General features: G+C 22.7%; 10 protein-coding genes across 10 annotated transcripts; 6 read left to right on the plus strand and 4 right to left on the minus strand.

Annotated features, from left to right (window-relative positions):
• Positions 1–326: 326 nt before the first annotated feature.
• SRAE_2000273700 (Na+ channel, amiloride-sensitive family-containing protein) lies at positions 327–3,038 on the minus strand (the record flags this gene model as incomplete). The annotated part of the gene is made up of 4 exons (XM_024653843.1): positions 327–1,906; positions 1,958–2,428; positions 2,486–2,631; positions 2,788–3,038. 4 exons carry the CDS (start codon positions 3,036–3,038, stop codon positions 327–329), a joined length of 2,448 nt encoding a protein of 815 aa, XP_024507279.1.
• Positions 3,039–6,698: 3,660 nt separating this feature from the next.
• SRAE_2000273800 (Hypothetical protein) lies at positions 6,699–9,022 on the minus strand (the record flags this gene model as incomplete). Its single annotated transcript, XM_024653844.1, has 8 exons — positions 6,699–6,722; positions 6,774–6,798; positions 6,836–6,853; positions 6,967–6,978; positions 7,090–7,930; positions 7,974–8,586; positions 8,624–8,824; positions 8,873–9,022. The coding sequence occupies 8 exons, from the start codon at positions 9,020–9,022 to the stop codon at positions 6,699–6,701; spliced, it is 1,884 nt and encodes a 627-aa protein (XP_024507280.1).
• Positions 9,023–9,391: 369 nt separating this feature from the next.
• On the plus strand, positions 9,392–10,218 carry SRAE_2000273900 (DnaJ domain-containing protein; the record flags this gene model as incomplete). The annotated part of the gene is made up of 3 exons (XM_024653845.1): positions 9,392–9,465; positions 9,509–9,602; positions 9,646–10,218. 3 exons carry the CDS (start codon positions 9,392–9,394, stop codon positions 10,216–10,218), a joined length of 741 nt encoding a protein of 246 aa, XP_024507281.1.
• A 183-nt stretch (positions 10,219–10,401) lies between these two features.
• Positions 10,402–11,309, plus strand: SRAE_2000274000 (Dehydrogenase/reductase SDR family member 13; the record flags this gene model as incomplete). The annotated part of the gene is made up of 3 exons (XM_024653846.1): positions 10,402–10,666; positions 10,736–11,091; positions 11,139–11,309. 3 exons carry the CDS (start codon positions 10,402–10,404, stop codon positions 11,307–11,309), a joined length of 792 nt encoding a protein of 263 aa, XP_024507282.1.
• Positions 11,310–11,544: 235 nt separating this feature from the next.
• SRAE_2000274100 (Domain of unknown function DUF148 domain-containing protein) lies at positions 11,545–11,877 on the plus strand (the record flags this gene model as incomplete). Its single annotated transcript, XM_024653847.1, has 1 exon — positions 11,545–11,877. One exon carries the CDS (start codon positions 11,545–11,547, stop codon positions 11,875–11,877), a length of 333 nt encoding a protein of 110 aa, XP_024507283.1.
• Positions 11,878–11,953: 76 nt separating this feature from the next.
• Positions 11,954–14,375, minus strand: SRAE_2000274200 (Zinc finger, PHD-type domain and Zinc finger, FYVE/PHD-type domain and Zinc finger, RING/FYVE/PHD-type domain and Zinc finger, PHD-finger domain-containing protein; the record flags this gene model as incomplete). Its single annotated transcript, XM_024653848.1, has 2 exons — positions 11,954–14,191; positions 14,229–14,375. 2 exons carry the CDS (start codon positions 14,373–14,375, stop codon positions 11,954–11,956), a joined length of 2,385 nt encoding a protein of 794 aa, XP_024507284.1.
• An 833-nt stretch (positions 14,376–15,208) lies between these two features.
• SRAE_2000274300 (Polyadenylate-binding protein 2) lies at positions 15,209–15,843 on the plus strand (the record flags this gene model as incomplete). Its single annotated transcript, XM_024653849.1, has 2 exons — positions 15,209–15,268; positions 15,307–15,843. 2 exons carry the CDS (start codon positions 15,209–15,211, stop codon positions 15,841–15,843), a joined length of 597 nt encoding a protein of 198 aa, XP_024507285.1.
• A 198-nt stretch (positions 15,844–16,041) lies between these two features.
• SRAE_2000274400 (Methyltransferase domain-containing protein) lies at positions 16,042–16,900 on the plus strand (the record flags this gene model as incomplete). The annotated part of the gene is made up of 3 exons (XM_024653850.1): positions 16,042–16,410; positions 16,464–16,736; positions 16,784–16,900. 3 exons carry the CDS (start codon positions 16,042–16,044, stop codon positions 16,898–16,900), a joined length of 759 nt encoding a protein of 252 aa, XP_024507286.1.
• Positions 16,901–17,495: 595 nt separating this feature from the next.
• Positions 17,496–18,980, plus strand: SRAE_2000274500 (Varicose; the record flags this gene model as incomplete). The annotated part of the gene is made up of 2 exons (XM_024653852.1): positions 17,496–17,660; positions 17,751–18,980. 2 exons carry the CDS (start codon positions 17,496–17,498, stop codon positions 18,978–18,980), a joined length of 1,395 nt encoding a protein of 464 aa, XP_024507287.1.
• Positions 18,981–19,301: 321 nt separating this feature from the next.
• Positions 19,302–19,529, minus strand: SRAE_2000274600 (Hypothetical protein; the record flags this gene model as incomplete). Its single annotated transcript, XM_024653853.1, has 1 exon — positions 19,302–19,529. One exon carries the CDS (start codon positions 19,527–19,529, stop codon positions 19,302–19,304), a length of 228 nt encoding a protein of 75 aa, XP_024507288.1.
• Positions 19,530–21,032: the final 1,503 nt, after the last annotated feature.

Genomic DNA, 21,032 nt, shown 5'->3' on the forward strand with positions numbered 1-21,032 from the left:
TTTTTAATGATAATGTTATAAAATTATTTGTTGTACTTTTATAATATATAATAAAAAAAAATAAATTAATATAATATATATTTATGATCAATAAAATATACTAAACAAGTTTTATTATAAAATTATTTAAAAAGAAAATTTTAAATAATAATTATAAGTCTAAAATTATTTTTTTTTTTATTATTAATTCGTAAATAATATTATATATATATTTTTTTTCTCTTTTTATTATAATATGGTTTTTTTTTATTGATACATAATAAATAAAAATTATTAAATTTTTCATTAATTAGATAATAATATAATTTAACTCGTTATTTATAATTCTATATTTTTCTAACTAATTCATCGATTCCTAAAATTAATGGTTGATTAATTTCCTGATTTTCTTGGCAATTATTAAATATTGTTTGTGAAGTATTATCATTACTACAATCTGATGGTGTTGATAAATTTCTTGAAGAAATTGTTAAAGGTAATGCTATTGAACCTCTTTTCCAATTTCTAAAAAATTTTTGTTTATGTGAATGTAATGAATGTGAACGATTTATTGATTTATCTGTAATTTTTAATAATTGCCCATCCTGAAATTTATTGAGATCAATGTCAATTCGTAATATTTCATCACCATCCTTGTCTGGTGTACAAATTTGTGTTCTACCAACACCGAATAAATTTTGTTGAACGATATCCTCAACAAGATGTGATGTTTTTCTAACAGAAGCTTCTATACCATTATCTTCAAATGATGATAGATATGATTTGGGAGGATCATTATTCTTGTTATCTAAAGAATGATGAGATATTGGATAAATATTTGAAACATATCTATTAAGGCGTTGAGCATAATTATTACTACGTTTATGAAAACTAGATGCAAAACGTGATGTTAATTTATTAAGTCTTTTTTTCATACTTAATCTTTTCATATCTTCATTATGTCTTTTAAAATTTTCTAATGTTTCTTCTAATTGCCTAGCTTTCTCTTCTTCTATTTCTTTTTTTCTTTTAATATAATTACGTCTTCTTTTACTTATTGTAAGCCATAAAATTTTACAAAAATATATAATAACTTCAACAACAGATAATACACTCATGCCCAAAAATAAACCCATATTACCACCTATATTTGAGAGAACCTCAACAAATGTTGTACTTTGTTTTTGTGAAAATTCTGTATATCCAATTTCACGATAAAATATATTAATTGCTACAATATTTTTTAATATATAATAATTTGTCCATGTTGGAACTTTTTGTTTAAGATATGTTAATGCACCAATACTAAAATCATCACCATATGAATTATACATATTATATTGCCAAGATTCACAATCAGCTTTACATTCATAACATGCTGGTAGATCAGGTAATACAAAATTTAATGTTTTATTTGTATTTGTTATATTAGGTAAAAAACAACTTAAAATTTCATATGGTAAACAATTTTTATAATCACCAATAACATTATATATCATTGGAGTACATCCACATTTTTCAATAAAATATTTAGCTCTACATATAGCATAACAACTACTTGATGTATAAGGTATATCAATATCTTCATAACCAATTGGCCATTTATCAGAACAATTACCCCATGATTCATCATTTAATAAAATTCTTTTTTCTATACTCATAGCTGAGTAAACTCTTTTTTTAGGTGAAATAGATATTCCTTCTGTTGATAAATATGGAATATTTTTATCTTCATGAACATAATATCTAAAACCATTTTCAAATTGATTAGAAAAAACACTTTCTTCAGCAGTTTCTTCACTATAACCAATCTGTTCATCAGTATGATAATCAGCAATAACCAAAAGTCCATTATTTATACCACTTTGTCGTTGTTTACTTAACCAACTATGTTTACTTTTACCTAAATTTAATAGATAACATTTACCTAAATCAGTTAATATAGGTTTAGCTTCTTCACAACAATCAAACTCTCTACCTCCAAAAGCACAAATTTTAAGAATATCATTACATTGAAAACCAGCATCATAATAAAATGAATGTATTGAAAAATTAGGATTAACATATTTTGTATAATTAATTAAAAGATTATGACTTTCTTTGATATCTAATTTATTTGACATAGAAAAAAGATTTGGAAGTTGTAAAAATGACATTGTCATATAATCTAAAAGACGTTTTGGAAAATTTTTTGTTTTATTTAACTCTTTAATATATGAATATCTTATTGGATTATAATTACAAATTGTTACTGATGGATTATTTAAACCTTCTGAAGGTATTATAAATGATAATTGTGAGACAGTTGGATGTGACATATATAATTTAAATAATGTTATAATTTGATATGTTAAAAATATAACTGATATCATAAAAAGTATTGACCAAAAAAATCGGTAAAATCCTTTACCACGAAATATTCGTAATGGTCCATGTATAGTTGAGATACCTAAATTAAAAAATTTAAAAAAAAAAAAAAACTAACATATTTTTATATTTTATTTACCTACAAAAAATTGTGTCTCCTTTGAGACAGATCCAATACTTTCAACATTAGTAAATCTTTTTATCTTGTCAACAGGTACATCAATAATCATTTGAACTGCTTTTGATTTTAATTTTCTGGCTTCACCGCTCACCGACATAGGTTTTCTATACAAATATATAAAGTATTAATTCTTTGATAATATATGTTATTATAATTAACATTACATAACTGATAAATGAATTAAAATGTCACATGAAAAGATAAATATTCATATATCTATTTTAAAGTGTATGATAAATTTTTAGTAAAAAAAAACTTACACTGTATATAAATTATTAGTAATATCAAAATTTTTTCCTTCAAATTGGTATTCATTGCCATTTATATACTTATTATTATCAAACTTTTTATAAAGTTTACTTTTTAATGTTTCATTTTTATTTGAATTTTCTAATACATCCAAATTTTGAATGTCTTTAAAAAAATTTTTTTTATCATATTGTAACTGATCAGATGTTAAATCTTTTCTTTTTACTTTTTCTTCCTCCTCCAACACAGTATTAACAGACATTTTTTTTTAATTTTTAATATTAAATAGTCTAAAAAATAATGATGTATAGAAATACTTTTTTTTTCCAAATAATTAAATGTATGTTAAGAAATTAATTTTTTTTTATAGATCATAATTATTTATTTAGTAATAAAAATTATTTTTTTTATTACTTTTAAACGAATAAATTATCAAAATAAAATTTTTAAATATGAATATAATTTATTACTTTGAAAAAAAAAAACTTAATACTAAAAATAGAAATTAATGAGTCAGATAATTTATTTTAAAGATAAGATTAAAATTGTGACTAATTATTAAAAAAATTTCATAGAACTTAATAATAGTAAAATAAATATAAAAATATTTTATAAATATAAATTATAAAATATTTAACTTTATTTTCATTTTTATAATCAAAATATACTATAAGTAGTGAAAGTTATTCAAAATACAACATTACTATATAAAGATCTTTTAAAATTACTTTATCTAATAACTTAAAAAGTATTATATAAAGTAATTTCTTTTGTCTACAAATCAAACAATATGATATCTTTTCCTATGTCAAATTATTAATATTAACATTTATAAATAGTATTTTTTTAATAGATAAATATAACATAATAAGTTATACAGTATAAGTAATTACCAAACAATTTTTTTTTACTAAAATAATTCGTCATAATAAAAGCTTGCATTATTATGTATTGAATTTATTATTTACTTTAAAATTACTTAATATTTAATACAAATTTATTTAAAATCCATTAAAATAAATTTTTAACTTTATTTATTTAAACTTTATAATAATAACAAATTTTTTGTTTTCCAATGCTTGATCATGATAAAACGTAAGATTAGATAAAAATTTAAATATTACAACAAAATCTTTAGTGTAAATATTAATAAAAAAAAAGATATTAAACTTTAATTAGATTTTTATATTACCATAATTATGATAAACATTCTTCTATATATTATATAATTATTTATTTTTTTTTTACTAAATGATTTATTACAGTATCATAAAAAAAAATTATTAATAAATAAGTACTTTTATGATTATTATTTAAACAAAACTTATTTGTAACAATAATTCATTATTTACTAATCCTGAAAATATTATTTTTAATATAATAACCATACATTGTTTTTTTTTAAATAATTTATTTAAATAATTTTTTTTAAAAATATTTTTTAAATTTTATAAAATATAATAAACAAACTTAAAATCGTAAAATAACTAAGATTATTATTAATAAGAAATATAATAATGAAACTAATAACAAAAAAAAGTAATAATTTCATAATAAACAATCTAATAAAAGTAATATAAATTTGTATATTTAAATATACTATTTACAAAATCAAAATACAGTATCATACAAGATTATATTAAAAATCATTTTAATTAATAATTCATGAAAACAGGGTATATTTTATTGTCTTATTTATTCAAAAATCATTTAAGTATACACAACTTTATAAACTTTTATCAATCTGTAAAAGTAAAATTATAAAGATAAAAGTTAACTTTGTACAAAAATGATAATTTATATTTGTCGAGATACTTGTAATAGTCAATCAAAGATATTTTGAAATAAATTTGGTATGTAATTTTTACTGTTTTTAAGAAGTTGATTTTAATGAGTTATGTAAGAAAAAAGTTGTTTTATGTTAATTTGTAATGTTTTTTTTGCCGTTTTTTCAATTTATAAATATACTGTTATTGAATAAAAAGAATATTTTTTTAGTAGTTATTCTTTTTCAAAAAAAAATTAGAATTTAAGAAAGTTTTTGATTTATAAACTTTTATAAAAATATTAAAGTTATTGGTAAAATTAAAAATGAGATACTAATAAGTAACATTATTATCAATTTATTTTACCTGTTATGAAGACAATTACAAGAATGTTAATCTTTTTAATAGCTGTATTGTTGTTTGAAAAATATCTAAAAGAAAATAAGGTAATTAAAAGTAAACTTGGATTAACAAATCATAAAGTAGAAAATCTTCATTCCACTTGATTACTTGGAAAATTATGTTTTTTATGGTAAAAAAAAATTATTAAATTGGTTTTTTTTACTAATTTTTCAATAAGTTGTACCATTATTTGGATAAAAATTTAATTGGTTATTACATTGTAAATTAAACTGTATTACTTTATACATATTTGAAATACATTATTTCAGAAAATCATTTTGTGTTGATTTATAACTTTTAAAAATAAAACTTATTGATACTATTTTTAAAATAACATATATTTAATAATAATCATAAACTTTTTATTAAATATGTAAAAATGTTAAATATTTATTGATAAAATTTGAATATTAAAAAAATAAAATATTAATAATAGCCATTTAAAATGTGTGTTTTTTTTCCATAAAATATTTAACAGTAAACTTATTTTTACTTCAAAATCAAAAAATATTACAAGTCATTATACTTTAAAATACCTGTTTATCATAAAATTCTTACCAAAATTATTAATAATTTTTGTTATACACTTTAATGACAAAATAACTTTATTTATTTTTAACTTTTGGTCTTTTATTTTTAAAAGTAAATATAAATATTTTTGTTGTTTATTAACTTTAAATGATAATGTAATAAAATATTCTTTTACAACAAAAAAAATAATAAAATATATTTTTTATGTAGAAAAGCCTTCACAACACATACCTTTTTTAAATAAAAATTTAAATTCCCTAAAAAATAACTTGTAAAATAGTTATTTGAAAAGAGCAAAATTTCAAAAAAAAAAATTATTGTATAATTACATGTTTTCTAATTCATATATCTAGAAATAATACACAGTAATTACCTTTTATTATATATTTAATTATACTTGAAATCTCAAAAATAATAAATATGTTTTGAAAATTTATAATGAATATTCAAATTTAAAAATGTATAAAATTTTATTTGATTCTGTTAAGAAGATTTTAAAATATAGTAGCATATTAGCATCCTACCGTGTATTAAAGATAAAATTAAAGATAATCTTCAATTTATGTTTGCTATAATTATTACTTTATTTTATATTTGTTCAATTTTTTGCCCTCTTATTATCAATTGGAAAACATTAATAATTAATAGACAACATCATTCGTCGCAAAAATTAAAGACTTCAAAAATTATTTTTTAAAATATAGTTTAGAAAAACCAATATCTACTTGAAATTGGAATTGAAAACTTAAAATATTGTTTTCAAAAAAGTTATTAATGCCTTCTGAAAATAATTCATTTGTGAGAATTTATGTCAAAATCCAATTTTCAAAAATAAAAATGTTTTTTTAAACTATGCATAAATAAAACAAAATCATTTTCAATTAAAAAGAAAAATTATTTATTGAAAATTCAAAACAAAATATATATATATTATTAAATATTATTGTTTACAGCTGGAAATGATTTTTCTTGTGTATTCAAAGACCACCAAAAATTGAATAATTTACCTCTCCACCATCATGTTGAAAAAATTACTTTAAAAAAAAGTTATGATCGATTAAAAGTACATTTAAATTAATACAACATATTTTCCATTGCCATTTAAATTACATGAAAAAAAAAGATACTAATATGGTAAAGTACTTAAAATAAAGAGGAATAATTTGCCCTAAGTATTTATTTTTTATTTTTTTTATAAATGCACTTTTTAAAATGTTATGAATCTAAAAAAAAATTTTATATCTTGCCTTAAAATTAATTTTTACAAAAAGTTAATACAACGAAATTCTTTTACCAACCTTTTTACCTTTAGGTTCAATTTCACTTCAAATCACCATATTGCAACAAATAATAATTTTACATTAGTTTACTGCAATATCTATAAAAAAAATATGATTCTTTGGAAAAGTTATTGCACTTGTAATTATCAGTGCATCTTTAATTTTAGAAAAGTTTATAGAGAATCAAAAAATTATAAATAATTTTTCACACCTTATTTCTTGTCTATATATATTTAGGATTTAGGATTAAGGATTTATTTATATATTACATAAACATATTAGTTCTTAACCGTTAGTTGATAGTGTTAAGAGTACCGTCGACTAGCGAAGTAACGTCTTCGTACCCCACAACTTCATAAATTCTTCTGCATCTCTCAGATTTTGCAAAGCTTCTTTATCAAATGGATTATCACGTAGTTTCTTTTCTGCATCATTTTTCATAAAAATAATTTTCTGAAAACTCATGGTGCTTTTTACATTTTCAATATCCACAATAGTTTTCGGTGGTGGTAATGGAGGTAGAGGTGGTGGAGGAAGAAAATCATCACTGACAGAAATAGGAAGTTTTGGTGTAGAAACAAGTGGAGGAACCGGTGGAGGTGGTAAATTAAAATCTTCTGCTTTAGAAATAGTGATAGTTGGTGGTGCAGGAGGAGGTGGTAAATCAAGATCGTCAAATAAGTTCATTGAATGATTATTCATCTTTGAATGTCCACTTTGTTTAGATTTGCTATTTGAAGAAGATAAAGTATTAATACTATACCTTATTTTAGAGGCTGTTTCTGCTTGATTTACATTTACTGGAACCCACTTATTAAGTAGATTATTTTGAGAATTAACACATTCCTTAGTTTTATGTTCATCTAATAATCGTTCTTCAACAGTTTTTGTTGGAACCGCTCTGAAATTACTAATGTTAAACTTAAGAGCATTTGATGAAGGAACTTTTTTTATTTCTATATGGTGTTCCTCTTCTTCTTCTACTTTAGTCTTTGCTTTAACTTTCTCTATTTTTTCCCATTTTGCATCTTCGTCTTCTGATTCATCTGATATTGCTTCAACACCCATACTTTTAACTAAATCAATTGGTTCTTTTTTTGGTTGTTGAACTTTTGGCAAAACAAGTGGCCCTAAAGAGGTCATAACAGTATTTTCAGTTGCGTTACTAGCTTGTTCTAAAAAATACATATAGTTACAAAAATATTAAATTTAACATACCAATATAAGTTTCTAAACTTTTTCCTCCTGTATGTATCATAACATCTTCCCGTTTCAATTCTCCTTTAAGTGCTAACTTAGCAGCATTAATTTTAGCTTTTTCTAGAAGAGCTTGTTTATCAATAACCTCTCTAGGTGGTGAATATTGTTGTTTTTTAAACATTTTAACTTTATTAAAATTTCTTTTAAACTTATTATTTTTTTGAGGTGATATTCTTTTAGCAGCACCAGTTAACTCACTGAGCCATTCACATTTGTTTATACTAAATTTAGAACCATTTGCAGCTTCAACTTGGTATGCAGTAACCATTGCACGTCTCTTCAAAAATGGTTCATACTTTTTTTCAGAATTTTTTTTATAATTTATGCGTTTAGAGGTATTGTCACGTTCGTGTGAAGAAGATGAAAATGATCTTGATCTGCTAACTGAATTACTTCTACTTCGTTTTCTACGTTTACGACCTTCGCGTTCACGATTTTTATCTTTTTCCCGTTCCTTCTTTAAACTTTTTTTTTCTTTTTTCTCAGCTTTTCGTTTACGATGTTCTTCTTCCTCCTCATTCATTCTTTTTTTCTTATGTTTAATTTCATGATCCGAATCTGAATAACGCTTCTTAAAAAATTTATAGATATTTTTCTTTTAAACTTACGGGGTTTTTACTTTTACGAGACTTTTTTTTAGTTTCCTCATCTTTTGTCTCACTTGGTGACCTAGATCGCTTACGTCTTTTTTTTTTGCTACGTTTTTCTTTTTTCCTATCTTTCTTCTCCTTCTTCTTTTTTTCCTTCTTTAGCATCTCAATATCATCCGAAATATCACTAAGAATATTATCTGAACCATCGTCAGAAATCTGAAATAAATTAAAACATTAAAAATAAATAAATTATAATTAGATCACCTTAACAGGCAAAGTATTTTCTTTCAAATTACTACTATATTTTTCATTATCTGTAGATCTAAAATCAGGACCGGCATCAACAGAATTAGTCGATTCAAAAATTGGCTTTGTAATATCCTCACTTGAAAGTTTACTACTGTTACTAATCATTAATAATTATGATATTTGGAAATTATAAGAAACTATATTTTTGTAGGACAATTGTCCACAAATTATTACAAAAACAATAAAAAACTTCAAATTTAAAAAAAAATGCGCAAAAAACTTATCGCAGAAATCAAAAAATAGAAACTCTGCAAAGTATCGACAGCGACTATAATTTGAAATTAATTCCTAATGTTGCTATTGAAAGTAAACAATTTGGTAAAGTGTTACCCTACTGCTGTGTCGTCTTCGTTACTATTATTTTTATATATGCAGTTCTTTGAAGTTAAGTTAAGCGCTATATAATAAAATTGCTTGTTATAAAAACCCTAACATCAATTTAATAGACCTAATAGGATAAAATTTTTTTTAATAATGAAAAAAAAATTTGTTTGTGATATTACCATTTTTAAAATTGTTTTTTATAAAACTTTTTCAACTACTTTACAGTACGTTCACTTTTTTTTTGTCTTATTTTTTTAATTTTTATAGTTTAAGACAAAGAAATTTATATGATGTGCTTGGCATTTCTAAGGATTCTTCATACCAAGAAATTAAAGAAGCATACTTTAAGAAAGCTAAATTAGTAAGACAAATTAAAAAATATTGTAAATTTGTATTGAATTTAGGTTCATCCTGATTTAGTTAATAATTCATGTTCTACTTCAAACTGTAAAAAAGTAAAAAATCATCAAGAGTTTATTGATATAAAATTTGCATATGATATTTTAAAAAATCCAGAAACCAGAAGGTTATATGATAAGGGAGTTGATTCTTTTCTTATTAAGAAAAAAAAATTTTCAAATAAAGCAACGACTGATGAATCATCGTTTTATCATAATAATTACAATAGCACTATAAATAGAAAAAGGAATTATTACTATTCAAATAATATAAATTACTCATCAAATTCAGAAGAATTAAAAAAGAAAAATGAAGAAGAGTGGAAAGGAATCTTAAGATTTACTACACTGACATTTTTTTCTGTTTTTATATATTTATTTGGTTATAATGTGTTATTTGCTACAAGAGTAGAAAAATTTAATGATCTTATCAAAAAAGATGAGATAGCTCGAAGTTATATAAGACAATTTGGAGAAAAAGAAAAACTAACTGATAGAGAAGAATTAGATAAATATGGTAAAATATTTTTTGAAGATATTGAAGAAGCAAGAAAAAAGAAGTTAAAAGAATCAAAATAATTCACTAATACGGAAAACTTTATATATTTATAATAATTTTTTAGAAAAATGAGGAAATACTTAGGTCAAAAAAAATTGACATAAATAAAATTTTATTCATTTATATAAAATATATTGATAATTTGTTTTATCTTATATATATCTTCTAAATATTTCTTATAACTAAAACAATTTTTTTTTGGTATGAAAACTGCCCTTGTAACAGGAGCAAATTCAGGTATTGGGTTGGAAACATGTAGAAAGTTATATTTACAAGGATACAAAGTTATCCTTGCTGTTAGAAATGAAGAAGAAGGGATTAAAGCAAAATTTTTAATTTCATTAAATGAAAATGAGGAACGCCTTATTGTTCGAAATTGTAATTTATGTGATCTTGTGACTATTGAAAATTTAGCTTTGTCATTAAAAAATGATAATATTTTGCTGGATGTGATTGTATGTAACGCAGGTATAATGAATCACCCATTTGAAGTTTGTGAAAATGGTGTTGAAATTCATTTTCAAACAAATTATTTAGGCCATGAATATTTGTTAGAAAAATTGTTAGAAATGGGAATTATAAAAGAAACACGAATTGTTGTTGTCACATCTGGTTTTTACAAAAAAATTGATAAAATGTTTGATATTAACGATATCTCAGGAAATTTTTTATCTAAAAAACAACCAAACATTTATTATAGCATTTCAAAACTTGCAAATTGTTTACAAGTAATAAATTTTCAAGAAAAATTAAATGTCTTGGCTCCACAATCAGTAATAGTTGCTGTACGACCAGGTTTTGTACGCGGAACTAATCTTGGAAGGCATACACATTTTTTACTTAGATTACTTGCAACACCAATAATATATTTAGTTGCAAAAAATGTTGATCAGGTAATATTAATAAAATATTATATTAAATAATAAAATATATTTTAAAGGGGACAAGAACAATAATACATTGCGCTACATGCCCAAAAGAAGACATTGAATCTGGATGTATTTATGCAGATAATCTAAAAGAGGAATACACTTCTATTGTTTCGAAGGAAAATGGAGAAAAATTAATTGAGATTACTCAAACTTTGTTAAACGAACAAATTAAAGATTAATCTGGGATAATCTTTTGTAATCTATAGTTATTCACATAATATAAAATTCATTACTAAAATTTTCAATAAATTTATATATATTCAAAATATTTGTTATTATATATCTTCATTAAAAATGAAGTGTATGATTTTTTTTCTATTTACATTATTATTTTATTCCACTTTATGTGATAAAACAGGCCTAACAAGTATCCCTTCTTTTTTGAAATTTATCCCTTCAGATAAGCGTACACAAATGGAAGCTATTGTTTTAAATCAAACATTAAGTCAAAATGAAATGTATGCTAAACTAGATGATTGGGCAAATTCTTTAGGAAAAGTTTTTAACTCTTTATATTTATCATACAAAAATGCATTTTTAGAGGCAAAAAAAGAACTTAAAGAAAAACATAATCTAATGTTACAATCTGAAACAGATGAAAATTATAAAAAAGTTGATCAAGAAATTCAATCTATTGCTGATGACTATGATATGCCAATTGGTAAAGTTAGAAGTGAAATAAACAAAATAATCAGTAATCAAACTGAAGAAATGAAACAAAAACTGAAAGAAAAATCTCCTTATTAAATTTTTAAACAAATTTTAAAATAATTAAATATTGTAGATTTATGAAGCATATAATACAATACTTTACTTAAAATTATTATGATATTTTACTTGATTCTCTAACGAAACACTCTCTTGCTAAAGCCATTGATTCTTTTAAACTATCAGAGGCATTCTCTTCACCAGATATAATATCAAATGATCGTTTTAAGTTTTCACGTTGAACCCAACGATATTCTGGAATGTGAGTAAATGTTTTTACAAAAACATAACCAGATATAACCATATTTTGTGGTTTTACCTCTTCAGCTATTTGACATATATTCTGAACATCGTTCATACAATAACGATATCTGAGATCAATAACTTGACACATAACATTATTTACTTTATCCAATACAATTTCTTCATGCTCAAATGGGCAGGTGAAAATTGAAGAAACAGGGGCAGGTAAATTTTCACCGTAATCTAAAATATTATTAACCTTTTCGCTACCTAAAAAAGTATTATTTTGATAATTGCGATAATTTAAAAAAGATAATGAAGTTGAAGGTGTAACAGTTGATTTACAGCATTTTATTTTATCATCATTTTCTAATTTATTTTTCAAATCTTCATCTACAACAACATTTTTCATGGTACTAATAAATTGTTTTAAACGTTTTTGATTTGTTCTGAGATTTCTTTCAACAAATTTTGAATCATGTTGCTTATTTTTACATCGTTCAGTAACTCTTTCACCTTCCATATGAATTTTTTCTATATATATATAAAGATAAGTACCTTCTTCGCAGGTATTTTTAACTAACTCTAAACAGGCATTGAAATCTTCCCACATTTGTTCAATGCTATTATAGCCATTTTCATAAACTGTATTTTCAATTTGTTCAAAATTTGTCCTAAACTGAAAATTTTTCTCCTTAAAACATTTATATAATAAATTTTTATCGTCATATTTCATAACTTCATCAAAACATTGACGAATTGTAATAAATTTAGTTTTACAAAATTCTTCCAATTCATAAATCCAATTATCAGCTATTAAACTTTTAGCATCTTCACGTGCTTGAATATCTAGTAATAACTTTTGAATACCTTCAAGAATTTCTTTGTCCTTTTCTAATTTTTTCAAAGTTTCCATTTGCTCAAATTTTGTTGAATTTTTACTAAAACCTTTAGGCATTGGAATACAGCTGCGATATTTTAGTAATGATGTATCATGATTATAGGCTCGTTTTGCTGCCCAGTACTCTATTATACTATTTACAACTTCTTTTCCATATATTATTGATAAAGTTTTTATATGATGATGTCTTATTCTAGGAGTTCGTTTAATTGAAAAATCTTTTACAATTTCAGAATATTTTTTTTCCCATTCTTCATATTGAAATTCAACTTTTTTATATAATTCTGTCAAGTCTTCACTAATTCGATTATCGCTATCTATATTTCTATTTGTGTGTTTAACACAATATGATATTCTTTTAATGTCATCACCCGTTTCATCAACTTTTATATACAGTCCAGCAAAAGCAGCACATGTTGCATGGTATGCTAAAGCACAACTTGGACTAGAACATTGAGTACAAGCTCCATATTTTTTTTTACATATAAAACATAATAAAGTTCTACGATCCCTTAAACACCTATCTACTCCACTTATATTTTTCATAATATCAGGATCTTTAAAATAAACTTCACCTAACCACATTGTACAAATAACATGAGCCCACCTACCACATGTTGTTTGTTTCATTGCACCACCTTTATAGGGACAAAATACACATTTCCTAGAAGCTATTGGATTGTTTTCACATTTTTCACAAAACCATTTTCTGGAAGGTAATGGAGAAATACCATAACAATCTTGATGGACTGCTGTACCACAAATTTCACAAACAATAATTTGATTAAAATCATCATCATCTTTAACACAACAAATACTACATTCTAAATCTGAAGTTATAGAAAGATTAGAAATATTTTGCAAATCAAGAAGAGTCCTTTCTATAAAATCACATCTTTCAAGATATTCAAGACATCTTTCAAGACTAACACAATCAATTTTTTCTAAATTAAGTGACTCTAAAAAAGGATTTAATTTTTTGTCTAAAAATAAATAATCAACAAGATCTAGTTCATAAATTGAAGAGTTTGTATTTGCTTGAATTTCTAGTTTTCTTTCATTGTTTTGAATAAGACTTTTTCCCTTTTCACTACTCCTTCTTTTCATATTGTTTAAAGAAATATCATCATTGGAATCATTAGTATTTATATCCATTGTATCATCATGAAAACTGCATACATCTTTGCCCTCAGGTTGATAAATAAAGTTCTAAAAAATTGATTATGAAAATTGATTTATGTTTTACCTCTGATGTAGAATCATTGATTCCATAGTGGTATGAATTAATATTATCAGAAAGAAGTAAAACATCTTCAATTTCTATATTATCTTCCTCATCTTCGTCAGTTGAAATATCTCCATAATGAAAACTATTTACATTAGGTGAATTCATTCTAATGAAGTAGACTATATAGTAAAAAAACAATTATATATATCAATCATATATATTAGGGCTGAGTTTTAGAAGTGGTGACCCCTTTTTATAATTCACAAAGAGTTTACGTATGTAATCATATTCTCTAACAAAAACAACGTGTTTTTCGTAATTTTTTTTATTTTTTACAATTAGAAAAATATTAAAATAATTTTCTTGAAAACAAATTTTTTTTTTTTGATGTTTAGAATTATTTTAAATAAGGTAATATATGTAATAAAATTTATTAAAAATGTTTTTAAAAAGGAATTTTAGAACGTACCGCTTCTAAAAGAAATTTTAAAAAATATTTAAAATTAGTTGATTTTCTATTTCGACAACAAAATTAAAGAGAAATTTATTTATTTTTTTAATTTTTTTTTTGATGTTTAGAATTTTTTTTATGATAGGTAAATATATATAAAATATTTTAAAAATCTTTTTTAAAAAAATTTTAGGGGTCACTACTTCCGAGAAATTTGGTATATTATTCAAACGATCAGAAAATAGAAATAAACAAAAAAATTTACATTAATTACAAAAAAAAAAGTTATAAAAACACCAACAACTTAGAAAAAAAAATCAAGCAATTATCTTTTTCTTCAACCACTAAAAATGACATACACAACTTTCCACTTATTTTATAATTGTTTAATTTCATCTTGAGAAGAAAATAAGAAATGGTATAGTGTTCTTCGAATTAAAAGCATTTGCCTATATTTTAGAAGCCCGCCACGAATTAATTTTATTTTTTAAAAGGGTTTAAGATTTTTTAAAATAATTTTTGCTAATAATAATTTCTCTATTCTATTATGTCTCAGGAAGATTCTCAGGATGTTGTTGAAAACAATGATAGTTATATAATGGATTCCGTAAGTTTGTTATAATTTTATATAAAATAAAATTATAGGAAATGGATAGTCTAGAGGAAAGAATGAAACAAATTGAAAGGGAGGCTGAATCTTTACGTCAAATGCAAAATGATGTTAGCCAAAAAATGTTAACAACTTCTTCCCCTCAATTTCCTCCAGCACTGACTCCTGAAGAAAAAGCAGAACAAGATGCACGATCTGTGTATGTAGGAAATGTTGATTATGGTGCTACAAATGAAGAATTACAATCACATTTTGAAAGTTGTGGAGAGGTAAAACGTGTTACAATTCTCCATGATAAATATACTGGAAGTCCAAAAGGTTTTGCATATGTAGAATTCGCTAGCGAAGAAGCCGTGGATAGTGCTTTAGAATTGTCTGATTCATTATTTAGAGGTCGTCAAATTAAAGTTATAAAAAAGAGGACAAACAAACCAGGTATTAGTACAACGAACAGACCACCACGAGGGCGCGGAATAAGAGGCCGTATGCCGAGAGGACGTGGTTTTTTGGCAACTCGTGGATTCAGAGGAAGAGTAGCTTTTAGAGCCAGGGGTGGTGGTTTCAGTTATTGATTTGGATCTTTTTTGTTTAATTTTAATATTTCTTGCTGTTTTTTTTTGTCATATATTGTTCGAGTGTATCTCAAATCAATTATGTAATATTTATAAGCTAAAATTGTCTTTACATGATTATTTTATAAAAATAACGTTTGTCGAGCATTACTTGTTTGTTTTTTTTTTTTTTAAATTTAATATTAAAATTATAAGACTATGGAAAGTAATAAGAAATATTCTACAAAATATTATTGGGACAATAGATTTAAAGAAGAAGAGACATATGAATGGATTGCTAATTTTGAAGAATTTGGTAATATTTTATTAAAATACTTAAAACCAGATGATAAAATTTTACATATTGGTTGTGGGAATAGTAAATTGTCACAACAACTTTTTGACAGAGGTTTCAAAAATATAACAAATTTGGACTTTTCTTCTGTTATTGTTGAAAAAGGAATAATAAATGAATCTCATTTTTCTTGGACGTGTGACGACATAACAAAACTTAAAACTATACCATCAAAATCATTTGATATTGTTCTTGAGAAAGCGGTTATAGAATCGATAACAACCAAAGAAAAAGTTTGTAAAAATTAATTAAGATTTTATTTATAAAAAAAATTTTTTTTTTTTAGAGTCCATGGAATTATTCAAAAGAAACTTCAAATGACTTAGATAATATATTTCAGTCAATACAACGTGTTTTAAAGATTGGTGGAAAATTTATTAGTATATCTTTCACACAGCCACATTTTCGAATTCCACATATGTTAAGATATCCGTTTTGGGACATTGTTACTGACACGTTTGGCACACATTTTCATTTTTTTATTTATGTATCTACACTAGGATGTAAACCATCAAAAGAAATATTTGAAAAGTACGAAAATTTTTTAAATAGAAAAACGGTAATCTATTTTCTTAAGAAATATAATCTTCTTTTTAAATATTTTAGAGTGATAATTTAAGATTAAATAATAAGGAAAAGAGTGAATTAAAGTTAAATCAAATACAAAACGACAAGGAATTGAAAGAGGATGAAAATTCAATTCTCCAATGGTTGACTCTTTAGTTAATGTGATAAAGATAGCACACAATAATGATATAAAAGAGTATGAAATATAAATACATATATTTAATGAAAAGTTGTTCACTATTGCAAACTACAAAATTATTTTTAAAATAATATCTTTTTTTTTTTTTAAAATGATGTATTTATATTTATTATCTATATATAGTTTATTATTTCTTTTTCTATAAATTTTTAGCTTATTAATAAGCATAACCATAAATTAGCAAATAATTTTATCTTCAAGTGTTCATTATCATATATTAAATTTGTAAAGAATTTTTAAGTATCTTATACCATTTATATATTTTCAAAATATAAGATTAAAATTTGTTGTTGGCATATAAAGCATAATGGCATATGGTCAATTTTATTTGATATAGTAACAGATATTGCATGTTTGTGGAAAAAGGAAAATTGTTGTTTGTTACCAATGGCATATAGCTATTGTGTGTATCTAAGAAGCTATAAATTTTATGCGCGAGAATTGTGCTATTTTTATTTTTCAAAAACTATATTGATCCATAGCATTTTACTTTTTTTATTTTATTTTATTTTATTTTAGATAGTTTTTTTTTTTTAAAAAAAAAGAGTCAATATGTCTGATTTGGATAGTACAGAATTAGAAAGACTTAGAATGAATGCAGATAATCTTGCTCATTGCCTTCATTCATTGATAGCAAGAATAAGAGATTTAGAGGTAAAAAATGGTGATCCACCAATAAAAATTCAAAATTATGAAACAGACACTAGTGATTGTCAGGTATGTTAAAAAATATTATATTATTTATTTTTATAAAAAAAAATATTTTATTTGTAAATAAAATTTTATATATATAAAAAATATTTTTAGGTCTGTTCTAATGAGACAATAAAGACAGATGAAAAATCTGGATTAAAAAAAAAGATTATTGTTACAGAAAGAATTTTAACAACAAAAACATTTCATTCAATGCCTCATAACTCTTCATTTAATAATGAAAATATAAATAAAATTGATAATGGATATAGTGAAGAAATTGTTGTAAATGACAAACTTCCAATAACAACATATAATAATGAGATTTTTGAAAATAATAATGAAAGAAGAATTATAAAAGTTCCTGGTGATGTTGTTCATAAATTAAATCTTGAATTTGTTGATGGAAAATATATAAATAAAAATTGTAATTCAGATTTAGATATTAATATTGGTGATGTCATAGAAACTGTTAATAATAAACAATTAACAAATAGAAATCAACTTTTAGGTTGTAGTGAACATTTAAATTTAACTATTCGACCTTCAAATATTGGAGAAGGAAATACAAAATTTATTAAAATTATGGATAACAATTTTTGTTCTGAAGCTGGAGATATTTTTGAAGTTTTAGATAAAGATAAAGATATTTATATTGTTAGAAATATAAAAAATTTAAAAAATATTTTTACTATACCAAAATCAACATTACATTTAAATGTTAGTTTAATTGCTTCATTTCCTCGGCGTACTATATGCCTTGTTGGTTCTAAGTCAGTTGGAAAAAATTCAATCAAGCAATTATTATTGAAACAATATGGACATATTTTTTCTACCATTATTCCTTACACATCTAGAGAAAGAATTAATGGTGAAATTGAAGGAATTAATTATAATTATGTAACAAGAGAAGAACTTCAATCACGAATAAGAAGTGATGATTTATTTGAATTTGGAGAATATGATCATGAATTGTATGGTTCTAGTAAAAGTGATGTTAGACGACATATACGTAATGGAAAAATTGTTATTCTTGATATATCAATTAATGGTGTTAAAAATTTATTTACTCGTGAATTTATGCCTTTCGTTATTTGTATTAAAGCTCCACCATTTTATGAACTTATTGAGTTACACAATAAAGTTTATAACACAAATAAAACAAATTCAGAACTGGAAAACATTTATAATAATAGTGAAAAGTTTTGTAATAGTGATAATAGTAATTTGTTTGATATAACAATTGTTAATAGAAACCATGATTTAACAGTTCAAAGAATTTTATCAGCACTAGATAATTTAAAAACACAACCACAATGGACACCAACATCATGGATATCTTAATTCTTTCTAATAACATATCACTTTTTTTTTACAAATAATTAAAGTTGTATAATATTTTTTTTATAAAATCCAAAGATTTTTAAAATATATCCTATTTTTTTATAATTAAATTTTAATATTTATAAAATTATATTCTTTTAACAAATATAGTTTTAGACAAATTATCAAATTTAATAAAATATAATAAAATATTTGTATAATTTGATTTAATAATTTTTGTAGTATAAAAATAAAAAAAATTAAAATGATATTATTAAATAAAGTTATAGAATAATAAAAATTTTTATAACTTATTTCGAATAGTAAGAATAGGTAACAAATTCAACGGCCATACATTATATAACTTGATGAATAAACCATAGGATAGTAGCCAGAAGAGAAGAATGGATAATAACCACCATATCCGTATCCATATCCATATCCACATCCAAACATCATACATCTTCTCATCATTCTTCTTCTCCAAAATAGTAATCTTTTTTTTCTATAGTAAGATTCATGATTATATTCATCATCATCATATTTATTTTTTATCGTTTTCATAGTCATTATAGTCGTAGAAAATAAATAAAACAATAAGAATATGAAGATCAATCTCATTTTTTACACAATCGTTTTTATATTTTTACAACATTTTCTCATTTAACTGATCTTTTATTTACTTCATTTAAAAAAAAATATAAATATTTCTTTCTTATTCGCCATATTACTTTTACTTTAAATTATAATCTTCTATAGTGCAAGAAAGAACATTTTAGTAACAAAAATATTAAATCTATTGAAAATATTTTTCTAAATGAAAAAAAAATTAATGTTATTTTCAAATTTTATTTTTTTTAATATTTTTATGTTAATTTTTGTTTTTTTAAAAAAGGCTAGATATAATGATATAGAAAAAAATATTTCATCACATGAAAATTATTTTTACCCCCCAATAAGGTAACCAATACCATATGCTATATTTGCCACAAATCTTCTTAAAATTTCACCATCATCAACAACAGGTACCACAGGTACTACAGGAACAACTTCAACAGGATCATCAGGATAAGGAACAAATCCATCATAATAATCTACAAATCTTTTACTTCTTGAAATATATTTGTCTTTCATATTTTGAGATGAAATTACTACAAATACATGGAATATAAAACATAGAAGAATTAAAATTCGAACCATTTTATCAAAAATATCATAGAAATTTTTATTATTTCTTTTATATTACAATCAACTGAAGTAATCAACGATTTACATAATTATATATATATATATATATATATAGTTATTTGAATGAACTTTTTTAATCTGAATTATCATTTATTATGTCATTTGAAAATTATTTTAAAAAAAAACTTCTGCATAATATTAAATAAAAACGTTTTGAAAATTACTTTAAAATAGTAATAAATATATATATTCATTTATTTAATATTATTGGTAAAGCAAATAATAAAAAAATTATAAAAAAAACATGATACATATCATAATAATGAAATAGTTGTTTACATTTTTATGCTAAAAATTTAATGATTAATCATTGTTTAATTTTATATTTTAATTTTTTTTTAATTATTCTACAAAAATTTATCATCTTTGCAAAAAAAAAAAAAACTTTGAAAGAATTTTATAACATCAACTGTTTTATAATGATAATATTAATATAACTAAAAAAGTTTTTTTATAATATAATCTTTTGTATAGATAGTATTATGTATAACAAAGAATAATGATGGTTTTTTTTTGTATAATGATTAAATTAGTTTTATCATAAATTATTTAAATTTTGACTTTATCTGTTAATTCTTTTTTATTTTAAACTTTTAAATGATTACAATTTTGTGCTTATTCATAGGGAAAAAAGTTTTCATATTGTTTTAAAATTGTCATATAAAAATAATTTCTTTTTCTATGAAATTTGAAAACAAAACTACAGTTATTTGATTAATTTTGATAAAAATATAAATTTTGAATATTATAAAGAATATATTAAAATTTACGAAGTTCTAGCAAATGGTGAGTAGAGGCAAAAATTTTTTAAAAAAACCGACTTTT

Source organism: Strongyloides ratti, assembly GCF_001040885.1.
Source record: "Strongyloides ratti genome assembly S_ratti_ED321, chromosome : 2".
Lineage (NCBI taxonomy): Eukaryota > Metazoa > Nematoda > Chromadorea > Rhabditida > Strongyloididae > Strongyloides > Strongyloides ratti.